Source organism: Caretta caretta, chromosome 4 (genome assembly GCF_965140235.1).
Source record: "Caretta caretta isolate rCarCar2 chromosome 4, rCarCar1.hap1, whole genome shotgun sequence".
Lineage (NCBI taxonomy): Eukaryota > Metazoa > Chordata > Testudines > Cheloniidae > Caretta > Caretta caretta.
This window is the reverse complement of record NC_134209.1, coordinates 83,946,232-83,967,389: the sequence shown is the minus strand read 5'-3', so window position 1 is coordinate 83,967,389 and position 21,158 is coordinate 83,946,232. Positions and strand designations below refer to the sequence as shown.

General features: G+C 38.1%; 1 protein-coding gene across 3 annotated transcripts in view; it reads left to right on the top strand.

Moving 5' to 3' along the window:
* Positions 1 to 21,158, top strand: part of GLRA3 (glycine receptor alpha 3) — a 148,052-nt gene that overhangs the window by 12,231 nt on the left and 114,663 nt on the right. For all 3 annotated transcript variants that reach the window (XM_048847759.2, XM_048847760.2, XM_075127809.1), the window contains exon 2: positions 11,824 to 11,951. In XM_048847759.2, coding sequence (XP_048703716.1) covers positions 11,824 to 11,951 — 128 coding nt within the window. The remainder of the gene's footprint in view (positions 1 to 11,823; positions 11,952 to 21,158) is intronic.

Below are 21,158 nucleotides of genomic sequence, written 5' to 3'. Positions count from 1 at the left end.
TGCCCAAGCTCTGCCACCTCCACGTACACTGCTAATTTTAACAATGTAGTGTCCTGCTGCCTTCCCACTGCCAGAGTTTCTCCCCTAGCCTTTATTTAAGTTGAATTGATACTATTCTGTGTTAAACCACAGTATGGTCTCACAGTATCCCTAGTGAGTGAGACCATCTCCTGGGCTGCTACAGTTTTAAGATCAAACAGCTGAGAGTCACTCTGAGGGATTTCCTTAGGTTGGAAAACAATAGGAGCACATGAAAGAATGCATACAGTGACCACAAACACAGCTACAAGTAACAAATTTTGTGTGTAATATAAATCTCACCAATCAGATAATCAATGTTACAGACACAAACACATATACAAAACTTGAGAAAGCCAATGGAATAGCCAGCTCTGTATTCATGCTTACATCCCCCAAGAGATCATCGAATCAGGTTGTCATCAGTGGGGGTGAGGGGATACTTTCCTGCTTAGGTCTCCCCTGCCTATCCATACCAAGTAATCCTTTTTATCTTCTTATGACCACACCTACTACCTTACACATATGTATAAGGGTTCCATCCCCTTTTTCCTTATCTGTACTGCCACAACCCGTAAACTTTGGGGTGCCCAGCTGTTCATAGGTTGTCCTCTTAGTTCCCCTTTTCTTGATAGCATTTATGTATGCACATCACCATGGTAAGCTGCAGTGACAGTGGAATTTCCTATGATTTTACAATCAGCCTTGTAAATGTACTGGTAAATTATGTCAACCCTCCTTAGGCCTAGTATGGCTAAGCTGAAATCTTACAGACTTCAGCATGTAGGACTTGCATTATAGCCTTATTTTGCCAGTATACCTAATACACGCTCATCACTTATAAATGCTTATCAACTTTATACTTCTATGATACTATCCTACTTAAACTATCATTTACACATTGACATTTAAACCACAACAATAAATCCTCTATTGAACAATTAAACAAACTAATTGACTACAACAGGGAATGGCTCCAGCAGTGGGGGAAACTCTGGCAGGTGGGAGGCAGTGGGGAAAAGCTCCAGCAGCTACCCTTTGCCAAGCCTTTTCCCCATTGCCACTCCCATGCCAGAGATTTTCAGTGCCATGTAGCTACACCACAATGTTGACACCACATGTAGTGTGTAGTTACATTCCCCAAGTGGTGTGCAGTGTAGAAATAGCCTAAGATAAACAAAATTCACAAACTAACTTCAAGATTTCGAATAATGGTTTTACCCACAAACAGCACAATCTGTTTGCAAACATTCTGCTCTAGATTCAAAAGACTTAGGCACTTAAGTGTCAAGAAGTCCAACATTTAGGCACCACTGTGTTTTTATTTATTTATTTTTAAATAATAATAAAACCACCCTACTGATCATCTGCTGCCTACCCCTAGTATGCCTCACTTTTAATCATTAAAATCCTCTAGACACCTACATTTCTGCCAGCATGCATTCACAGAGCCACCTAAACCCTGACACCATCAAGAAGTGCAGCACCTAATTTACACCTACACTATGACAGAATTCACAGATTAGGCATTCCCCCAACCACTATGGTACCTGATCAAGTAGGCATGCTCTGAACACTCCCAACCTCACACAAAGGATGGCCAGAGGCTGTCCTTATGCCCAATAGACTACTGGTTAGACACACACCTAGAATATGGGAAAGCCAGGTTCAAATCCCTCCTCTGCCTGATGTGAAGTGGGAATTTGAACCCAGGTCTTCCCTATCATGCAAGTGCCCTACACACGAGACTTTTGCGTATTCTGGGATGGGTCGCTCTCAATCACTGTTCCACTGTCTCTAAATAATAGTTATTGGAGCAGGGACTAGAACCACCATTCCCGCTCCGAGGTGAGTGCCCTAATCACTGGGCTATATAGAGCCATTCATTCATTCTCTTGCGCTCTCTCTCTCTCCGTATAACTCATTAAATATTCACTGAGCCAAAGTGAAAGAGCTTCAGCGGCAGAGAGTGAGAGGTTGTCAAGTCCACTAGGTCCCTCTTGTGGATCGAGCCCTTTGTGAATAAGGAGAGAGAACATTTGCCAGATATGTTATTTGTGACAAATTTATTGTTATTTATTTCCCTCTACTTTTTTTGTAAAACTGAAAACAGCTTTTACCTTCATGATATGTGTAGTCCTTATGATTTTCATTCATAATCAGAACACGCATTTATATTGGACTACCTTGGATCTTTTCACAGCCATTCTTTTTAGCAGGTTTCAGAGTAGCAGCCATGTTAGTCTGTATTCGCAAAAAGAATAGGCATACTTGTGGCACCTTAGAGACTAACAAATTTATTTGAGCATAAGCTTTCGTGAGCTACAGCTCACTTCATCGGATGAGCTGTAGATCACGAAAGCTTATGCTCAAATAAATTTGTTAGTCTCTAAGGTGCAACAAGTATTCTTTTTAGCATTTGTTATTTCTTGCTTTAGGCTGTCACATTTTGGAATCTCATGGGACTTTGCTACCTTAAAAATTTATTTTTTGCAGGTTCAAGTTTAATGCTACAGCAATGTTTTGAATGTTCTTTATTTATGGTATAAACTCTGACCTCTTCAGTACCTTGCTTTACCTACTCAGGACCTAACTCATTCTCAGCTACTCTTTTTCCGACTTCTTCTATGCTTCCAGAATTTGTGTTTTGTGCTTGCCTCACATAAGTGTCCACACAGTCACTATTCATTGATAAACTGTCTGTAGGACAGGAATCAAACATGAGGATGTTGACATAGTGAGAAATGTTTCTACCATGCTTTTCAGAACACAATATGAAAATAGTGTCAGATTATCAGGTATCAGTAGCAATCAGATGATTGCTTGATTTCAGCGGGCCCTTTTTTAATGAAAGTGTTTTTCTTTACTTATGTACCTTTTTATTTAGCAATGATGAATGTTGTTACTATTGTATTCACTACAACCATAGACTCAAGGGACGTATTCTTGGGATTAAACCAATGTAATCATTATTTTAATCATGAGTGATCCAATAAATTAATATCAGCTCAGATTAATTTGCAGAAATGCTTTTGGTACTGCTGTTTGTGAGATGCAGATGAGTGCACAACGGCTGGCTGCAGCTTTCGCCTTTGTACAGTCACTTCACCCACGAGTACATAATTAATTTCCTTGAGCTGCTTTGTAAAGCTTTTTAGTATACACTGTATTAAAAACATTCAAAGATTAGTAGAATAAAATGAACCACAAAATAAAGTTCCCATAGCTCCAGGGCCTTGAGTTACACTTGCTGTTCCAAGGAACAGGCTAAATAATAAAATGAAAAAGCCATTGATACGTGTACAGCAGCATCACACGATGGTTCTGTAGTCAACACTGTACTTAGACATGTTTGTGTTTTAAACCTTTTCAATAGCTCAAGGAACCTGTATTTCAGATACTCATGGGGAGAAAGCAATGATTACCCAAAAATCACAATGGCAAAGATGGGGATAATTTGACACTCAGCAAAAGTATAGGTATAAGGTTTTCAAAATAAATTACATCTGTATTGTATCAGAAAGGATAGAGGAAACCACCACCAAACTTACAAAGTAAATAATTTAACAGTTGTATATTGCCCTTTTCAACAGAAATATTAGTGACAGATTCTGAGGAATGCACCTGGAACAACATGCAGTACCTTTGGGGAAGCTCTAAATTGTACTTATTTGTAACAACCCCTTGGCACCATTATGCTGCCAGGGATCATTAGAGCAAAGCATTGCTCTGGATACTCACTTTCCAACTCTGGCATTCTCCTGCACCAGGGACGAGAAGAATTAGGAAGAGGTGGTTTAAAATATGATTTTTTTTAAAAAAAATGCTCTTCCCCCCTCACATTATTGATATTAAGACGGTTTTTCTAAGGATACATGTGCTATCTCATTTATACAAACTGTTTCAATAGTCATACCTGCCCTTTAAATTTTCCAAATAAAAAAAATCCACCTTTGGGCTGAGACAACACATGGAAAAATTTCAGCCTCAAAGGTGAATAGTTCAGAAAGCTATAAACCCACTATAATATCTGACAGATGGTATCAGTAAATTCAGTACATTGTATAGCATACCAGTGACATCAGATTTTTAGGGGCAAGATAAATTAAACAAATTTTGAGAAGTCTCAGGAAAACATTATTAAAAAAAAAAAAGTTGAGAGAGAGCATGCACTCACATGCTCAGGAGAAGGAAAACTCTCTGAGTTCAACCCAAAAACATCAGGCCAGGCAGTCTACACTGCCAACCCCAGCTAACAGGATAAGGCAGTGGCGAAACATATCTATGCAGAGTGCGGCTTCTCTTATGAACTCCTTTTTCATAACATGCACCTTGGTACAAACATGCAAAACCTTTGAGCAGTTGTACAGAAAAGAATCATCTCAAGATTTAAAGGTATTTACTCATTCAAACTCATGTGCAAAGCAATATCAATCTGATTTCTGTGGCTCCAGTAGTGTATCCAATAGAGAAACTCATACAGTGAGACTGAAGGAAAAGATCGGTGAGGCTCTCCTTGTAGAGGTTTTCCTCAATAGTTTTCCTAGGGGGCCAAGCTTCCTTCCCACAGACATAGCCCCTCTACAAAGTCTGTATGCAGATCCCAGTGGTCCTGCTCCCTTGCAAGCTTCCCTAAGCTGGCAGCTGCTTCCAGCATCCCCTTCCCTGCAAACTGCTCTAAATTACACTAGTTCTGTATAGTCCTAGTAGACTATTACATAAATAGTAGATAATGGAGTGCAGGAAAGCCCTGGCCCTTCCCCAACTTGCTCAGTCATACAAATCAGCTCCATACAAATCATAGATGGAGGGCAGCCCAGATACTGTTGTGCCAATTCTATGGCACTGAAGCGCTCCTCTGTGCTAGAGTGATCTACCTGTGGCTAGCTATGCCAGCTCTAGCCACTGTTTTTTGCTGACTGCACAGCACGGAGTGACTAACACGGCAGAAAAGCTAAGCCATGGTTAACTTTTGAGATCTAATTCAATTAATGAAGTGTGAAATAAAAGTATTTTAATCCTGCTTCCCATACAAATCTAAATGCAATCATGACTAAAACTATCTACCTCCATAATGTATTTTTTGTTAAAGTATATGCTTGTACCTGGTGCTGCTTTTCCTGTTGCCTTAATACAAGAAGTGTGCAACTTCATTAAGAAAAAAATGATCTGCTGATTATTTTTTTAAAGCATGGGGACAGGGTGGGAGGTCTTCTCACAGCAAGCATAATGTTCTAGAAATGACATCAGCAGTTCCTACGCAATTCCTCAGGAAGCATGCTGATTTGGGGTAGCAAAGTGTCTGGTATGCCAGAATGGGAGTAGGAAACTGGCCAAGAACAGTTTTGGTAGGAAGATGGGGTAAGAGCAGGTTTTAGCTAGAGAAACCAGCAGGTTGGGTTTTTTCTGCTCGGGAAGATGTAGGAAGATGTTTTGAGGAATTGAAAAGGAATACTTGTGGCACCTTAGAGACTAACCAATTTATTTGAGCATAAGCTTTCGTGAGCTACAGCTGACTTCATCGGTAGTTCACGAAAGCTTATGCTCAAATAAATTGTTTAGTCTCTAAGGTGCCACAAGTACTCCTTTTCTTTTTGCGAATACAGACTAACACGGCTGTTACTCTGAAACTTGAGGAATTGAGTAATACAGAACTCTTGAGGATTCATAGCATTTAAGGCTAGAAGGAATTATTAGATCAGCTATGTCGAATATCTGGTCTTGTCTTGCAGTCCATTAAATTTTACCAAGTTACCCCTGTATTGAGCCCAACAACTTGTGTTTTGCTAAACATATCTTCCAAAAAGGCATCTAGTCATGATTTGAAGACACATCAAGAGCTGGAAAATCAAGTACTTTCATTGGTAGTTTGTTCCAAAGGTTAATCATCCTCACTATAAAGTATTTGTGACTAATCTCTAATTTGATTTTTGTCTGGCTTCAGTTTCCAGCCATTGGGTCTTGTTATGGTTTTCTCCACTAAATTAAAGAGCCCTTTAGTTCGTAGGATTTTTTCCCTCTGAAGGTACCCATAGATTAATTAAATCACCTGTCAATCTTCTATTTTATAAATTAAACAAATCATGCTCTTTAAGTCTCTGACCCCAAGTCATTTTCTCCATCCCTCAAATAATTTTGGTGGCTCTCTTCTCTATCCTCTCCAATTTTTCAACACCCTTTTTAAAATACAGACACCAACACTGTCCACAGTATTCCAGTATCAGTCTCACCAATGCCATATACAGTGATAAAATCACCTTCCTACTCCTCCTTCCTCTGTTATACATCCAAGGATCTCATTAGCCCTTTTTCCCACAGCACTGCACTGGAAGCTTATTTTCAGTTTCTTGTAAATTCTTCTCAATTCTTCACTGAGTCACTGTATCCTGTTTCCAGGATACGTTCCCAAACCCCTCATTCTGTATGTATGGCCTGTACTTCTTGTGCCTAGAGATATAACTTTGTAGTCTGGGTCCATTCAAAGACAAGGAGTTTTAATACAGCGAAATGCAAAGTGATCCAGATTGTTCTGCATGAGTGCCCTGCCACCATTATTCATCACTTCACTAATCTTTGTGTCATCTATATATATTTATCAGCAGTCATTTTATATTTACTTCACATCATTGATGACAATGTTGAATGGTGTCAGCCCTTGTACTGAGCCCTGTGGAATCCATAAGAACAGCCATACTGGGTCAGACCAAAGGTCCATCCAGCCCAGTATCTTGTCTTCTGACAGTGGCCAATGCCAGGTGCCCCAGAGGGAGTGAACCTAACAGGTAATGATCAAGTGATCTCTCTCCTGCCATCCATCTCCACCCTCTGACAAACACAGGCTAGGGACTTCATTCCTTACCCATCCTGGCTAATAGCCATTAATGGACTTAACCTCCATGAATGTATCCAGTTCTCTTTTAAACCCTGTTATAGTCCTAGCCTTCATAATCTCCTCAGGCAAGCAGTTCCACAGGTTGACTGTGCGCTGAGTGAAGAAGAACTTCCTTTTATTTGTTTTAAACCTGCTACCCATTAATTTCATTTGGTGGTCCCTCGTTCTTATGGGAACAAGTAAATAACTTTTCCTTATTCACTTTCTCCACACCACTCATGATTTTATATACCTCTATCATATCCCCCCTTGGTCTTATCTTTTCCGCTAGAACTACTCTTATTTAGTGATGATTCCCCAATGACAACTACTTTTTGAGACTGTCAGTTAACCAGGTCTTAATCCATTTAATATGTGATCTTACACTAGTATAGTGCTAACTTTTTAATCAGAATGTTATGTGGGACTAAGACAAATGTTTTACTACAGACTAAATATGTTACATTAGTGCAGTTACCTTTATCAACCAAACTTGTAATCTCATGCAAGAATTAAATCAATTTTGTTAAACTTAGTTCCGTAAAAGCATGTTGACTGGCATTAATTATATTCCTATCATTTAATTTTTTTATTAATTGAATCATGTACCATTTTTTCCCATTACTTTGCTCAGGACTGATCTCAGGCTAAATGACGTGTAGTTATTCAGGTCATCTGGCATGCAATTTTTGAATATTGGTACAACATTAGCACTTTTCTAGTCTTCCAGAATTTCCTTGATATTTCAAGTTTTATTAAAAATTAACATCAGAAGATGAGAGCTCTTTCAGCCAACTCTTTTACTGACTCTTGGCTGAAATTTATCCAAAGCCTGCTGATTTTAAAAATATTTTTCCCTAGCAGATATTGTCCAACATTCTCCTCCATTACTAATGGACTGGAGTATATGTCATCATTCTCATGTGATACAAGTACATCATCCTGCTTCTTTCCAAATACAGAACAGAAATATTATTTATCATTCCCCTCAATCATTAACAATTTGCCATCTCCATCTAGCAATGGGGATACTATTGCTAGGATTTCTTTTGTTCCTAATATACATTAAAAAGCATCCTTTTAATTGTCCTTATCTCTGCCAGCCATGGATTTTGCCCTGATGTTTTTAGGTTCCCTTATCAATTTTCTTCACTTTTATAACTTCTAGTTTGTATTGATTGCTATCTATTTCCCTTTTCCCTCCACTATGGGGATATATTCTTTTTAATTTCTAATGCCTTTATATCACCATTGATCCATGATCAATTTTTAGCCAAAGTTGCTCTTTTTGATTGTAGAATTGTAGTGTAGTATACTCTGGAAAGAGTATAGAAAGAGAGAGCCTGAGACATGAGGTGTAATATGAGAGGCCTGGTGTAAGGCCTAAGGCCTGAACAAAAGTTAAGCCCTGCTGAGATAAAGCAAAGTTAGCAAGAGTCAAGATATGAGCAAAAGACAGGCCCTGTTACAAAGTAGATGCTTGCTTGCAGGTTCACTATCCAGTACATGAACTTGGGAAGAACATAGCTGGCATTACAAAAAGAGAAGCACTCCAAGGCACTAAGTATTCACGTAAACACATCCCAGAAGGGTAGTGCCAGAACACAATGATACCAAGATATAGTGTAAACACATTCCCCAAAGATGATACAAGGAAAGATAAGGTCAGGATGACAGGGTGATGGACAGAGATGTTTTGAGTGAACCAAGATGTATGAATTAAATGGTGGTAACTAACCATGTCAGAGGGTCAATATGTAACTTGTTTGCATCAATGTATAAAAGAGGGGTCACAGAGGTGGTGTCTTTCCATTGCCTAGGAGGGAATGGAAAGCCCCATCGTTCACTGAGCCGAGTCCATTGTAACAAGCATGCATGTACTAGTGTAACTGTAGACATTGAATTGGGGAGCTAGGATCATGCTTCATTGACTATAAACCTGGCTGAGCACCTTCACTGTTGAACCAAGTCTGTGGTCTCTTTGGGCAGTTGGATTGACATCTGTTGGGCCAGCTATCTGCACAGAGCTGGCTCAACACAACACACACATGCAGCCACCAATTGACAAGATGGGGTAGATGAACTTTGAAAAGTCAAATAGGTGCCCAGACTTCACATAGCCAATCAACATCAACAAAAATCCAATCTGCATGTTGGTCAGAAACCGAAGGTTTAAATACTGACTATTTCTACTGTAGATAACATTTGTTTTTGATGTATATCTGCTATTACTGAGTCTCCTTTTACAGGTTTCAAAGTAGCAGCCGTGTTAGTCTGTATTCGCAAAAAGAAAAGGAGTACTTGTGGCACCTTAGAGACTAACAAATTTATTTGAGCATAAGCTTTCGTGAGCTACAGCTCACTTCATCGGATGCATCTGATGAAGTGAGCTGTAGCTCATGAAAGCTTATGCTCAAATAAATTTGTTAGTCTCTAAGGTGCCACAAGTACTCCTTTTACAGTTTTCTTGTATGATGTTTTCATGCTTTTATCAGCATGGATCACTAGTTACTCCATAGTTTAGTTTTATATCATGCAGTAACTTTGATTATATCAGTCTCTAGAAATTATTTATGCAGCAGTTATTGACTCAAACCAGTTTGCTTAACTGTGAATGATATTTAAAAAATATGATTGTTCAGAACTAATCAGTTGCAATCAGATTGGAGGATTGCATTAAAAAAGGACCTGCTGAAAGTGTTTTCTTTTCTTAGGCACATTTTTATATTGATGAATTTTGTCACCATTAAACTCACTACAACCGTAGACTCAAGGGATGTATTCTTGGGATTAAATCAGTGTAATCATTATTTTAATCATGAGTGATCCAATAAATTAATATCAGCTCAGATTAATTTGCAGAAATGCTTGTGGTACTGCTGTTTGTGAGATGCAATTGAGTGCATAATGGCTGGCTGCAGCTTTTGCATACAGTCACTTCCCATGAATATGTAGTTAATTTCCTCTGTAAACCTTTTTAATATACACTGTATTAAAAGCATTCAAAGATCAGTAGAATAAAATGAACCACAAAATAAAAGTTCCCATAGCTCCAGGGCCTTGAGTTACACTTGCTGTTCCAAGGAACAGGCTACATAATAAAATGAAAAAGCCATTGATCCATTATTATGTGCACATCACAAGATGGTTCTGCAGTCAACACTGTACTTTAAAACACAAATATTCATAAGTTTTTCAGTGGCTCAAAGACTCTGTTCTTTAGATGCTAATGGGGGGAGAAAGAAGCTATGATTTTCTGATGACAAAAATCATAATGATAAAGAAGTGGATAAATTGACACACAGTACAAATATAGGCATAAAATTTCCAAAAGACGATACCGAAATAATTTATCAGAAAAGAAAGAGGAAACTACCAATGAAGCCACAAATTAAATGGTTTAATAGTTTTGTATACTGTCCTTCACAACAGAGGTGTGACAGATTCTGAGGGAACTAATTGGGGTACAACGGCTCACAGAGTCCTAAAGTTATCCCTTTCAGTAAATTTGAGATTGACACTGTACTCCGCTCTGAATAGAAATGGGGGGTGGGGGGAGCCAAAAAAGGCTTGTAGCATGAACTACAGCAACTATGATGCAATATTTTCACAAATATTTTGAGGGGGAAATGGAACTATCAAAATTGCAGTAAAGGATGTTCTTTTCCAGACAAATTTTCAGAAGTTCATATGCCTGAAATAGGACACCTTTATTAGAGCTTAATAAAGCACCTAACTGCATGATTTGTAAGTCCAAATACCATGTGCACATCTACATCTCAGTTTTTGCCCACTGCTAAATCTGATGTTCAAGTTTATGATCCTTTTGAAAATCTGAGTCAGTCTGCCCCAGCTGACAATTATAGAGCCTTAGATTTTAAGGCCATCAGGCTCTATTACGATAATGAAGTCTGAGCTCATGTACAGCATGGGCCAAAGATTTTCACCCGGTAATTCCTGCATCATTCCCACATCTTATAGTTGAGCTAGAGCTTTTTTTTTTTTTTTTTTTAAAGGCATTCAACTCCCAATTTACAAACATCAAGTGATAGAGAATCTACTACATCCATTGGCAAATTGTTACAATGATTAATTATCTCACTGTTTAAAAACATGCCCCTTATGTCTAACCCAAACTTGTCTAATTTCAGCATCCAGTCACTGGATCTTGTTGTGCCTTTTATCTTTTTAATCATAAATGGTCTTTCTAGGTTGGTACTTATAGATCATTAGTAAGTCAATTCTCAATTTCTAGGTGGTGATTAGGATGCTGATGTTGACCTTGAAAGGTTCTAAAGAGTCTGGGTCCTGGCTACTTGAGGGACCTTCTCTCTTTTTAAAGAAAAATGAACCTCCATTGATAATATTATGGAATAAAATTTGCCAGTGAATTACCTGGTTTCATCTGCATAGATATCACCATCAAACATTCAATCAATGGTACAAAAAAGGGGTGTGTCTGTTCAAAGTAACATGAAAGATCCCAATCTAAGTTTCTCTAATGCAAGTTTCCATTATAAAGAACCCAGTTAAAAAGATTAATCACAGAGCACTTTCCAAATCATGGCATTCCAGGTTTATAGATATTTGTGTAGTTGACATTATTTACTATTGCAATTTTGTGGAACAAATCAATGAGGGTTGATTAGAAATATGGTTAATTTTGAGAAGCCTCAACACACAAAAAATGTGATCACAATGCAGTTTGGCAGACATTTAGAAAAAAATAGATATCTAACAATGGATATAATAAGAGCATACTGTTTTCCCACATCCAAATTAAAATAATTCTGTTATTGTTAATGTTTAATTTAAAAATACAATTTTACCTTTGAATTGATCTGCTTTAATACTGATGAATAAAATGACTATGTTGTTAGGTACTTAATTATTACTAGAAATTATGACTAATAAAGTTTTGTTTTTGTTTTTAGTTTGGTAGCCACAAAGGAAACAGACAGTGCAAGATCTCGTAGCATGCCAATGTCACCATCTGATTTCCTGGATAAATTAATGGGTAGGATGTCAGGCTATGATGCAAGAATCAGACCAAATTTCAAAGGTAATTTTGAAAACTAATTCACTTTAATCTAACATTGTCTTTGGTGTAAAAGTGTGTTTTGGAGAAAAATTAAAAGCAAAACAAATGTACTCAGCCATGCTCAGCTAACCTTGACTTTGATCATTCAAATTTCAGCAAAAACATGGTCTATTGTTTTGAAGTTTGGGTAGGTGCCAAAATGTTACAGAAGTTGAGTATTCTTTTTAATATTTTAGTGTGTTATGTATATAGTAAAAAGAAAAGGAGTACTTGTGGCACCTTAGAGACTAACCAATTTATTTGAGCATAAGCTTTCGTGAGCTACAGCTCACTTCATCGGATGCATACTGTGGAAACTGCAGAAGACATTATATACACAGAGACCATGAAACAATACCTCCTCCCACCCCACTCTCCAGCTGGTAATAGCTTATCTAAAGTGATCACTCTCCTTACAATGTGTATGATAATCAAGTTGGGCCATTTCCAGCACAAATCCAGGTTTTCTCACCCTCCGCCCTCCCCCCCCCCACACACACAAACTCACTCTCCTGCTGGTAATAGCCCATCCAAAGTGACCACTCTCTTTACAATGTGTATGATAATCAAGGTGGGCCATTTCCAGCACAAATCCAAGTTTTCTCACCCCCCCCACCCCTTTTCCAAAAACCACACACACAAACTCACTGTCCTGCTGGTAATAGCTTATCCAAAGTCACCAGTAGTCTTGTCACCCTTTTAATAGGCTGCCAACAAGCTCTGTGACCCTCTATTGCTTAGGTAGAATGTTGAAACTTGGGGGGGGGGGGGGAGTTCTTAACCTTTCAGAATTTAAGAATTCTAGATAAATTTATGAAACAATTTAAAAATATTTCTAATCAAGTTAACCATTTGTACCTTCAATAAAATAAAATAATACTTTTCAAATGCAGATTGTGTGTGGAGGGAAAAATCTCCTGCAAATAAAGCCCCATACTAGTGTTCCTTAGCATTAATTTTTCCTCATTAGTGCCCTTTTTCCTGTTTTCAGGAGGTGTTCTGTCCTCTCTTTTCAAGATAACCTGATTTACAGAAAATATCTCCATTTCTGCCAGAGGCTGTTTCCAATCAGCAGCCAGGACTCCCTCCATGTTTACCTTCTTAGGTCATCTATCTCACCACCCATTTCAGTCTCACCTCTTGTTCATCATTGCATTTTAAAATGTTTTTAATTTCACCAGTGCTCAGAAACTTGACTAGCTAAATCCCTGAAGTTATTGGTACTGGATGCTATTTATTTACTTTCCTTTGCCATGATTTGCCCAGTGAATCTGGTTGGCAAGAGAAGAATGAGTTGTCTGTCAAACTGCTTCCCAGTCAAACAATCTTAAAAAAACAGAACAGTAAATAAAGCTAATCTCAAATGATTTACTTCTATCTGGAAACGTGGATCTTGCAATAGGTGAGTAGAGGTGACATTTCTCAGAATACATTCCTGACACCTTAGTTTAAACAACAAATGTGTATAGAAAATATTCATCAAACAAACCACCCAGAAAGATATGTATTATTTTTATCAATATACGTTTGCTATGGCTAATTTCCTTAGAGATTGTTTGCTTGCTTGCTTGCCAGTTGCATCCCTCAGAGAATAGACACTATTCACTTCTTGCTTAGGAGGAAAAAAACCCTGGGTGTAAAACAGAACTTGCACAATAACAACAGATAAGTTCCACTTAAAAGATTACTTCCCTGTGTGTGTGTGGAATCTTTCTATTTATTTTTCTCCTTATTAAAGGTGTTCTCAACTATATACCATAGCTATTCCCTTTAGCATGTAAATTTCAAGTTTTAGATTGCATTGCCTGGTCTTTTTTGCCCAGGGTCCTCTTTTGTGCTGCACAGCTTTACTTTAAATCTAAGGTGCTGCACAAAAGAGGATCTCAGGCAAATAAGACCAAGCAATGCAATCTCTTTCCTCTTTTTCTTTGAATCTTCTAAAGCTCCATGGGTGAGTATATAAAAGCAAAGATCTTATAGCTTAGCAATTCCTTTGGGGATTGGATTTTGGAATTTGTCATGGGCACCATGCAATCACAATCTTCTGAGGAGGCTATTTTGCAGAAGGGGCAGATGTTTAGAAAATAGTGGATTCAGTATTGTGCTTCTTGAATATATAATTCAAAGGACTGGGAGAGTTTTTTGGTAAAGAGACAAAAACCTAATTCAACATTGGTTTGCTGTTTCTTAAAAGTGTACTTTGTAAATTTTCTAAACAGCTAAGCAATTTGAATAAATTTGCCAAGAAAGATTCAGATTGTTCGCTAAGAATAAATATCTCCTTAAACTACTTTGCCACTTTCTTGCTATTATTACTCTAAGAACAAGTGGAACTTCCTGCCATTTGGACTTTGTAATTTATCAACAATTAAAATATGAAACAAGTACTAGTATGAAATCCCAGACTATCAACCCTGGTATAATTAAGAAATTGAATCTTTTTTCATTAAAATTCCTAGACACTGCAGATAATATATTATTTGACTACCAACTGCATGTCATACTTAGTCTTCATAATTACACTTTGTTTCTGACTGCTTTGTGTTTGTGAAGTAATACATAATCATGAGAACATAATCATGTTTTTGTTCAATAGAAGAGAGGGATTAAGCAGTATTTTCAAAGAGGTCCAATATTAGTTCTAACTCTAAAATATGGAAATTCTGAAACATCTTTGGGTATGGATGAAAATACAAGAGAAGAATCCCTGGTAAAAGTTTGTTCTAGTTATAGAATATTTAAGACTATGCCAAAATTGACCATAGGAAGTGCCTCGCTCAATGAAAGGAGGAGAGGAACTCTTGCCTTTGGAGTCCATTATGTTTTTTCCACTCCTACAGTTGTGATGAAAAGCTCTAGGTGTGAATGCATCACTGTCTTCCAAATCTGGGTCTAATCCTAAAGTCCTTATCTATTCAAAACTGTCAATGTCTGAATACAGAGTTTTCAACAAGTTAGGAGTTCAGGATCAGGCTCTTTTGTCATGAACATGCCTTTTGTACATAGCTACAGCTCATCCCTTCACATTCCTATTTCAGGAATAATGCAATGGATCATTGTAACCGTGCCTCCAGGGGTCACAACTGAGAATACCAAATTCAGGACAAACTGCTGAGAAATAGGGCAGACACACCCCAAAACTGGTGGTTATTCTCCCATAAGATATACCAAACCAGCAACAAAAGTAAATTTTTTCACCACACTGGCAAACTAGCATTCAGAAAAGCAGTTTCCCCTGGCATTCCTGTTCTTGTATCTCCACAAAAAATACTAGACTTAAAGATGAGTGGATCTTTTAAAACCAATTTCATCAAATAAAAGATTCTTCTGATCCCAAAGGACAAGCCACACACCCGGGTCAATATACAACTCAGATCTTACCTAATAATGGTGCTGTTGCCAGTCTTTTAGTATCTAAATCTAAACATTTATATATGGAAAATAGAAAGAAAAGTTTCAGAGTAGTTAAAATTGGTTAAAGGAATCAAGTACATACAATAAATGCAAAGTTCTTAGATCAGGCTTGTAGCAGTGATGGAATAAACCGATGGCTTGTTAAGTCTCTGATTGCTTCCAAATCACTGGAAGGTCCTCAGTCCCTTGGTTAGAATTCTCCCATTAGTACAAGTTCATCATAGTCCAGAGGTTTAAGCAGGAAAGAGGCAAAATGGAGATGTTTCCAAGGCCTTTTATAGCTTCTGCCATGTGGAGGGAAATCCGTTGTTTTAAACAAAGTGCTCAACAAAGCTAGTGGAAAAATACAGGTAGAAAAATGGTGTTTGGAGTCACATGGGCAAGTTACATGTCCATGCATGATTTCGCTTAGTCACAGCAAAGGCCATGATTTCGCTTAGTCACAGCAAAGGCCATTGCCTATTCTCTAGTTGTTCACATGAAGGTCCATCAGGCATGGATGGGAGTCTTTCATGGTCCATTGTGAGTCCCTTGATGGGCCACTTAACTTGAATAGTCCCTTCAAGGTGTGCAGGCTAAATACCTTGTGGGAGTTTCCACAGGAGCAAACATATTTAAAATACAGGTATAGAGCCAATCCTCATTAATTCAAATATAAAAATGATACACGCATAGAAATAGCATAATCATGCTTAGCAAATCATAACTTTTCTAGTGACACCTTACTTGACACACTTTGCATAAGATTTGTTGCAATTATATAACAGTGGTAGCAACAATTCTCTACATAGTTATATTTTAATCAGATAACGTTACAGTCATTACTTGATTTATAATTTCCAACATCTCTGCTGATTGAGGAAAACTTACAGTAGCATGATGCCTTACTTAATATAAAATTTAATATTGAATGGTTTACTTTTAAACGATAACTATTTTTAAAAACATCAGTCAAAAGTTATTTATTAGGTATTTCATCATAACATTGAGAAAGTATTGCTAAGATAGCCACTGAAGTGCAATAGAGGGCAACAATATTAAACTTTGGAAACACAGCACATGTTTAAGTATTAAACGTAACTCTGACTTACAATATTAAAATCAGTGTTTCCCTGTTTCTCAAAGCTGATATACTGTTCTGGAATACTTGGGTTAGTTGTTCTTATCACTTGGTGGTCAAGTGGGAACACTACACAAAAAGAACATAAAGTTTTGACATAAAGAACACTTGGCCCCATTTTGTCATTCCTGAATTCTCCTGTTCTCCCTGCACCTCACTCTGAGTTAGTCACAGAAGCAAGCACTTCTTCTTCAAGGTTAAACAAGATAAAACTGACTCATCCTGGTATCTTGGAGAATATAGAAAACAAATTTGTGCAGGAGCTTGGGAAGAGATAGAAGAGCCTTGTTCAATCTGACTATTTCCATCTTTCTTGTCATATGTTGCTTCTCTTGTATGTAGAGCTTTGTAGGAACAAGCTTGCCTCCCCCTCAAGTAGCCTCCATCTTCTACATACTTAAGCCTGCTATCACTTCTTAGAATGCAGCAATTTTTCCCTCACTCTTTAAATCAACCCAGGGAGACTCTGATACTGATAATCTCTGGGAATAGAGTGTTCTCTTCCTGTCTATCAGAGTAACAGTGACCCAGTCAACAATAGATCTCCAAATCTGAATGTGGAAGTGTCAAGTGAGAATCCTTCCATTCTTAACATTCTGTGAGAGGATTAGACTTGCACTATCTAGACAGAATAAAGCCTAACAGTTTAGCAGTTACCACAGAGGGACTTCTCATATTGATGTAGAATATAGGCAACAATTCTAATTTTCATTAGATACAAATTGACATACTTTTCTCTTTTTAAAAGAATTTCATGTACCATCTAGTAAGATCCATACTGGGTGCATATTCTAACCCACCTGGCCTAGTCATTCCTTATATGGCAAGTGACACCACTTTGGAATTTGCTTTACTTAATTTAAATTTTTAAAAATCCATTTGGTTTCTTCCATCTAATAATAATCTGCTTGTTTTGAATCACAGAAGCGTCCCTACTTCCCATTTCTCCTTTGTGCATTGACAAAATATAGGAATACACTCCACATGCTATCAACCCCAACTTAGTTAAAATGTTGTTGTTTTTCTCTCACCTCTTATTTCCTACCTGTATCATTAACTTATCATATTAAGAAATTTAGATTCAGATCCTAGTGAATAGAACTAAACAATCTAGGATCACTTAGGAAAGCAGGAACATTTGTTAACCTATGATAATAAAGGACATTCCCTGGCTGTAGAATGTCCATGCCTAATTGGGTAAAGAATGTGAGCGAGGCCAAACAGCAAAAATTAAGATGTTTGTACACCAATGCAAAGAGCCTAGGTAACAAAATGGAGGAACTAGAGCTACTGGTGCAGGAAGTGAAATCAGATATTATAGGGATAACAGAAATATGGTGGAATAGTAGTCATGACTGGACTACAGGTATTGAAGGGTATGTGCTGTTTAGGAAAGACGGAAATAAAGGTAAAGGTGGTGGAGTAGCATTCTATATCAATGATGAGGTAGAATGTAAAGCAATAAGAAGTGATGGAATGGATGAGACAGAGTCCGTCTGGGCAAAAATCACATTGGGGAAGAAAAGTCCCCTGTAATAGTGCTTGGGGTGTGCTATAGACCGCCAGGATCTAATACGGATATGGATAGAGCCCTCTTTAATGTTTTTAATGAAGTAAATATTAATGGAAACTGCATGATCATGGGAGACTTTAACTTCCCAGATATAGACCTGGAGGACAAGTGCTAATAATAATAATAACAGGGCTCAGATTTTCTTAGATGTGATAGCTGATGGATTCCTTCATCAAGTAGTTGCTGAACCGACTAGAGGGGATGCCATTTTAGATTTGGTTTTGGTAAGTAGTGAGGAACTCATAGAAGAAATGGTTGTAGGGGATAGTCTTGGCTCAAGTGATCATGAGCTAATTCAGTTCAAACTGAATGGAAGGATTAACAAAAATAAATCTACAACTAGGGTTTTTGATTTCAAAAGGGCTGACTTTCAAAAATTAAGGAAATTAGTTAGGGAAGTGGATTGGACTGAAGAACTTATGGATCTAAAGGCAGAGGAGGCCTGGGATTACTTCAAGTCAAAGCTGCAGAAGCTATCGGAAACCTGCATCCCAAGAAAGGGGAAAAAATTCATAGGGAGGATGAATAGGGAAAAAATTCATAGGGAGGAGCCCAAGCTGGATGAGCAAGCATCTCAGAGAGGTGGTTAAGAAAAAGCAGAACGCATACAGGGAGTGGAAGATGGGAGGGATCAGCAAGGAAAGCTACCTTATTGAGGTCAGAACATGTAGGGATAAAGTGAGACAGGCTAAAAGTCAAGTAGAGTTGGACCTTGCAAAGGGAATTAAAACCAATCGTAAAAGGTTCTATAGCCATATAAATAAGAAGAAAACAAAAAAAGAAGAAGTGGGACTGCTAAACACTGGGGATGGAGTGGAGGTTAAGGATAATCTAGGCATGGCCCAATATCTAAACAAACACTTTGCCTCAGTCTTTAATGAGGCTAATGGGGATCTTAGGGATAATGGTAGCATGAGAAATGGGAATGAGGATACAGAGGTAGATATGACCTTATCTGAGATAGAAGCGAAACTCAAACAGCTTAATGGAGCTAAATCAGGGGGCCCAGATAATCTTCATCCAAGAGTATTAAAGGAGTTGGCACATGAAATTGCAAGCCCATTAGCAAGAATTTTTAATAAATCTGTAAACTCAGAGGTTGTACCGTATGATTGGAGAGTTCCTATTTTTAAGAAAGGGTGGGGTGGGGGAAGAGATCCGGGTAACTACAGGCCAGTTAGTTTGACATCTGGAGTATTCAAGGTCTTGGAAAAAAATTTGAAGGAGAAAGTAGTTAAGGACATTGAGGTCAATGGTAAATGGAACAAAATACAACATGGTTTTACAAAAGGTAGATGGTGCCAAACCAACCTGATCTCCTTCTTTGAGAAAATAACAGATTTTTTAGATAAAGGAAACACAGTGGATCTAATTTACCTAGATTTCAGTAAGGCATTTTGGGGAATTATTAGTTAAATTGGAAAAGATGGGGATCAATATGAAAATTGAAAGGTGGATAAGGAATTGGTTAAAAGGGAGACTACAGGCGGGTCATACTGAAAGGTGAACTGTCAGGCTGGAGGGAGGTTACCAGTGGAGTTCCTCAGGGATTGGTTTTGGGACCAATCTTATTTAATCTTTTTATTACTGATCTCGGCACAAGAAGTGGAAGTGTGCTAATAAAGTTTGCAGATGATACAAAGCTGGGAGGTATTGCCAATTTAGAGAAGGACTGGGATATCATACAGGAGGATCTGGATGACCTTGTAAACTGGAGTGAGTAATAGTAATAGGATGAAATTTAATAGTCAGAAGTGTAAGATCATGCATTTAGGGATTAATAACAAGAATTTTAGTTATAAAGTGGGGATGCATCAATTAGAAGTAATGGAGGAGGAGAAGGACCTTGGAGTATTGGTTGATCATAGGATGACTATGAGCTGCCAATGTGATATGGCCGTGAAAAAAGCTAATGCGGTCTTGGGATGCATCAGGTGAGGTATTTCCAGTAGAGATAAGGAGGAGTTAGTAGAGTTATACAAGGCACTGGTGAGACCTCATCTGGAATACTGTGTGCAGTTCTGGTCTCCCATGTTTAAGGAGGATGAATTCAAACTGGAACAGGTACAGAGAAGGGCTACTAGAATGATCCGAGGAATGGAAAACCTGTCTTATGAAAGGAGACTCAAGGAGCTTGGCTTGTTTAGCCTAACCAAAAGAAGGCTGAGGGGAGATAAGATTGCTCTCTCTAAATATATCAGAGGGATAAATACCGGAGAGGGTGAGGAATTATTTAAGCTCAGTACCAATGTGGACACAAGAACAGATGGATATAAACTGGTCATTGGGAAGTTTAGACTTGAAATTAGACAAAGGTTTCTAACCATCAGAGGAGTGAAGCCTTCCAAGGGAAGCAGAGGGGACAAAAGACCTATCTGGCTTTAAGATTAAACTCGATAAGTTTATGGAGTAGATGGTATGATGGGATAACATGATTTTGGCAATTAATTGATCTTTAACTATTCATGGTAAATAGGCCCAATGGTCTGTGATGGGATGTTAGATGGGGTGGGATCTGAGTTACTACAGAGAATTCTTTCCTGGGTATCTGGCCGGTGAATCTTGCCCACATGCTCAGGGTTCAGCTGATCGCCATATTTGGGGTCGGGAAGGAATTTTCCTCTAAGGCAGATAGGAAGAGGCCCTAGGGGGTTTTCGCCTTCCTCTGTAGCATGGGGCACGGGTCACTTGCTGGAGGATTCTCTGCACCTTGAAGTCTTTAAACCATGATTTGAGGACTTCAATAGCTCAGACATAGGTGAGAAGTTTATTGCAGGAGTGGGTGGGTGAGATTCTGTGGCCTGCATTGTGCAGGAGGTCAGACTAGATGATCATAATGGTCCCTTCTGACCTGAATATCTATGAGTCTATGTATCACTTTCCTAAGTGATGCTAGATTGTTTAGTTCAATTTACTAGGATGGAATTGTGCATTATTTTGTTCTTTTTCTTCAATAACTGATATGCCATTGGGTACACTATAAAATTCCATAGGGTTATCTTTTGAAGTAGACAGGAGCGTATTGAATTGGAAATGATAGAATGCACAGGTATATAAAAAATGTGATGTACCTCTGAACTGG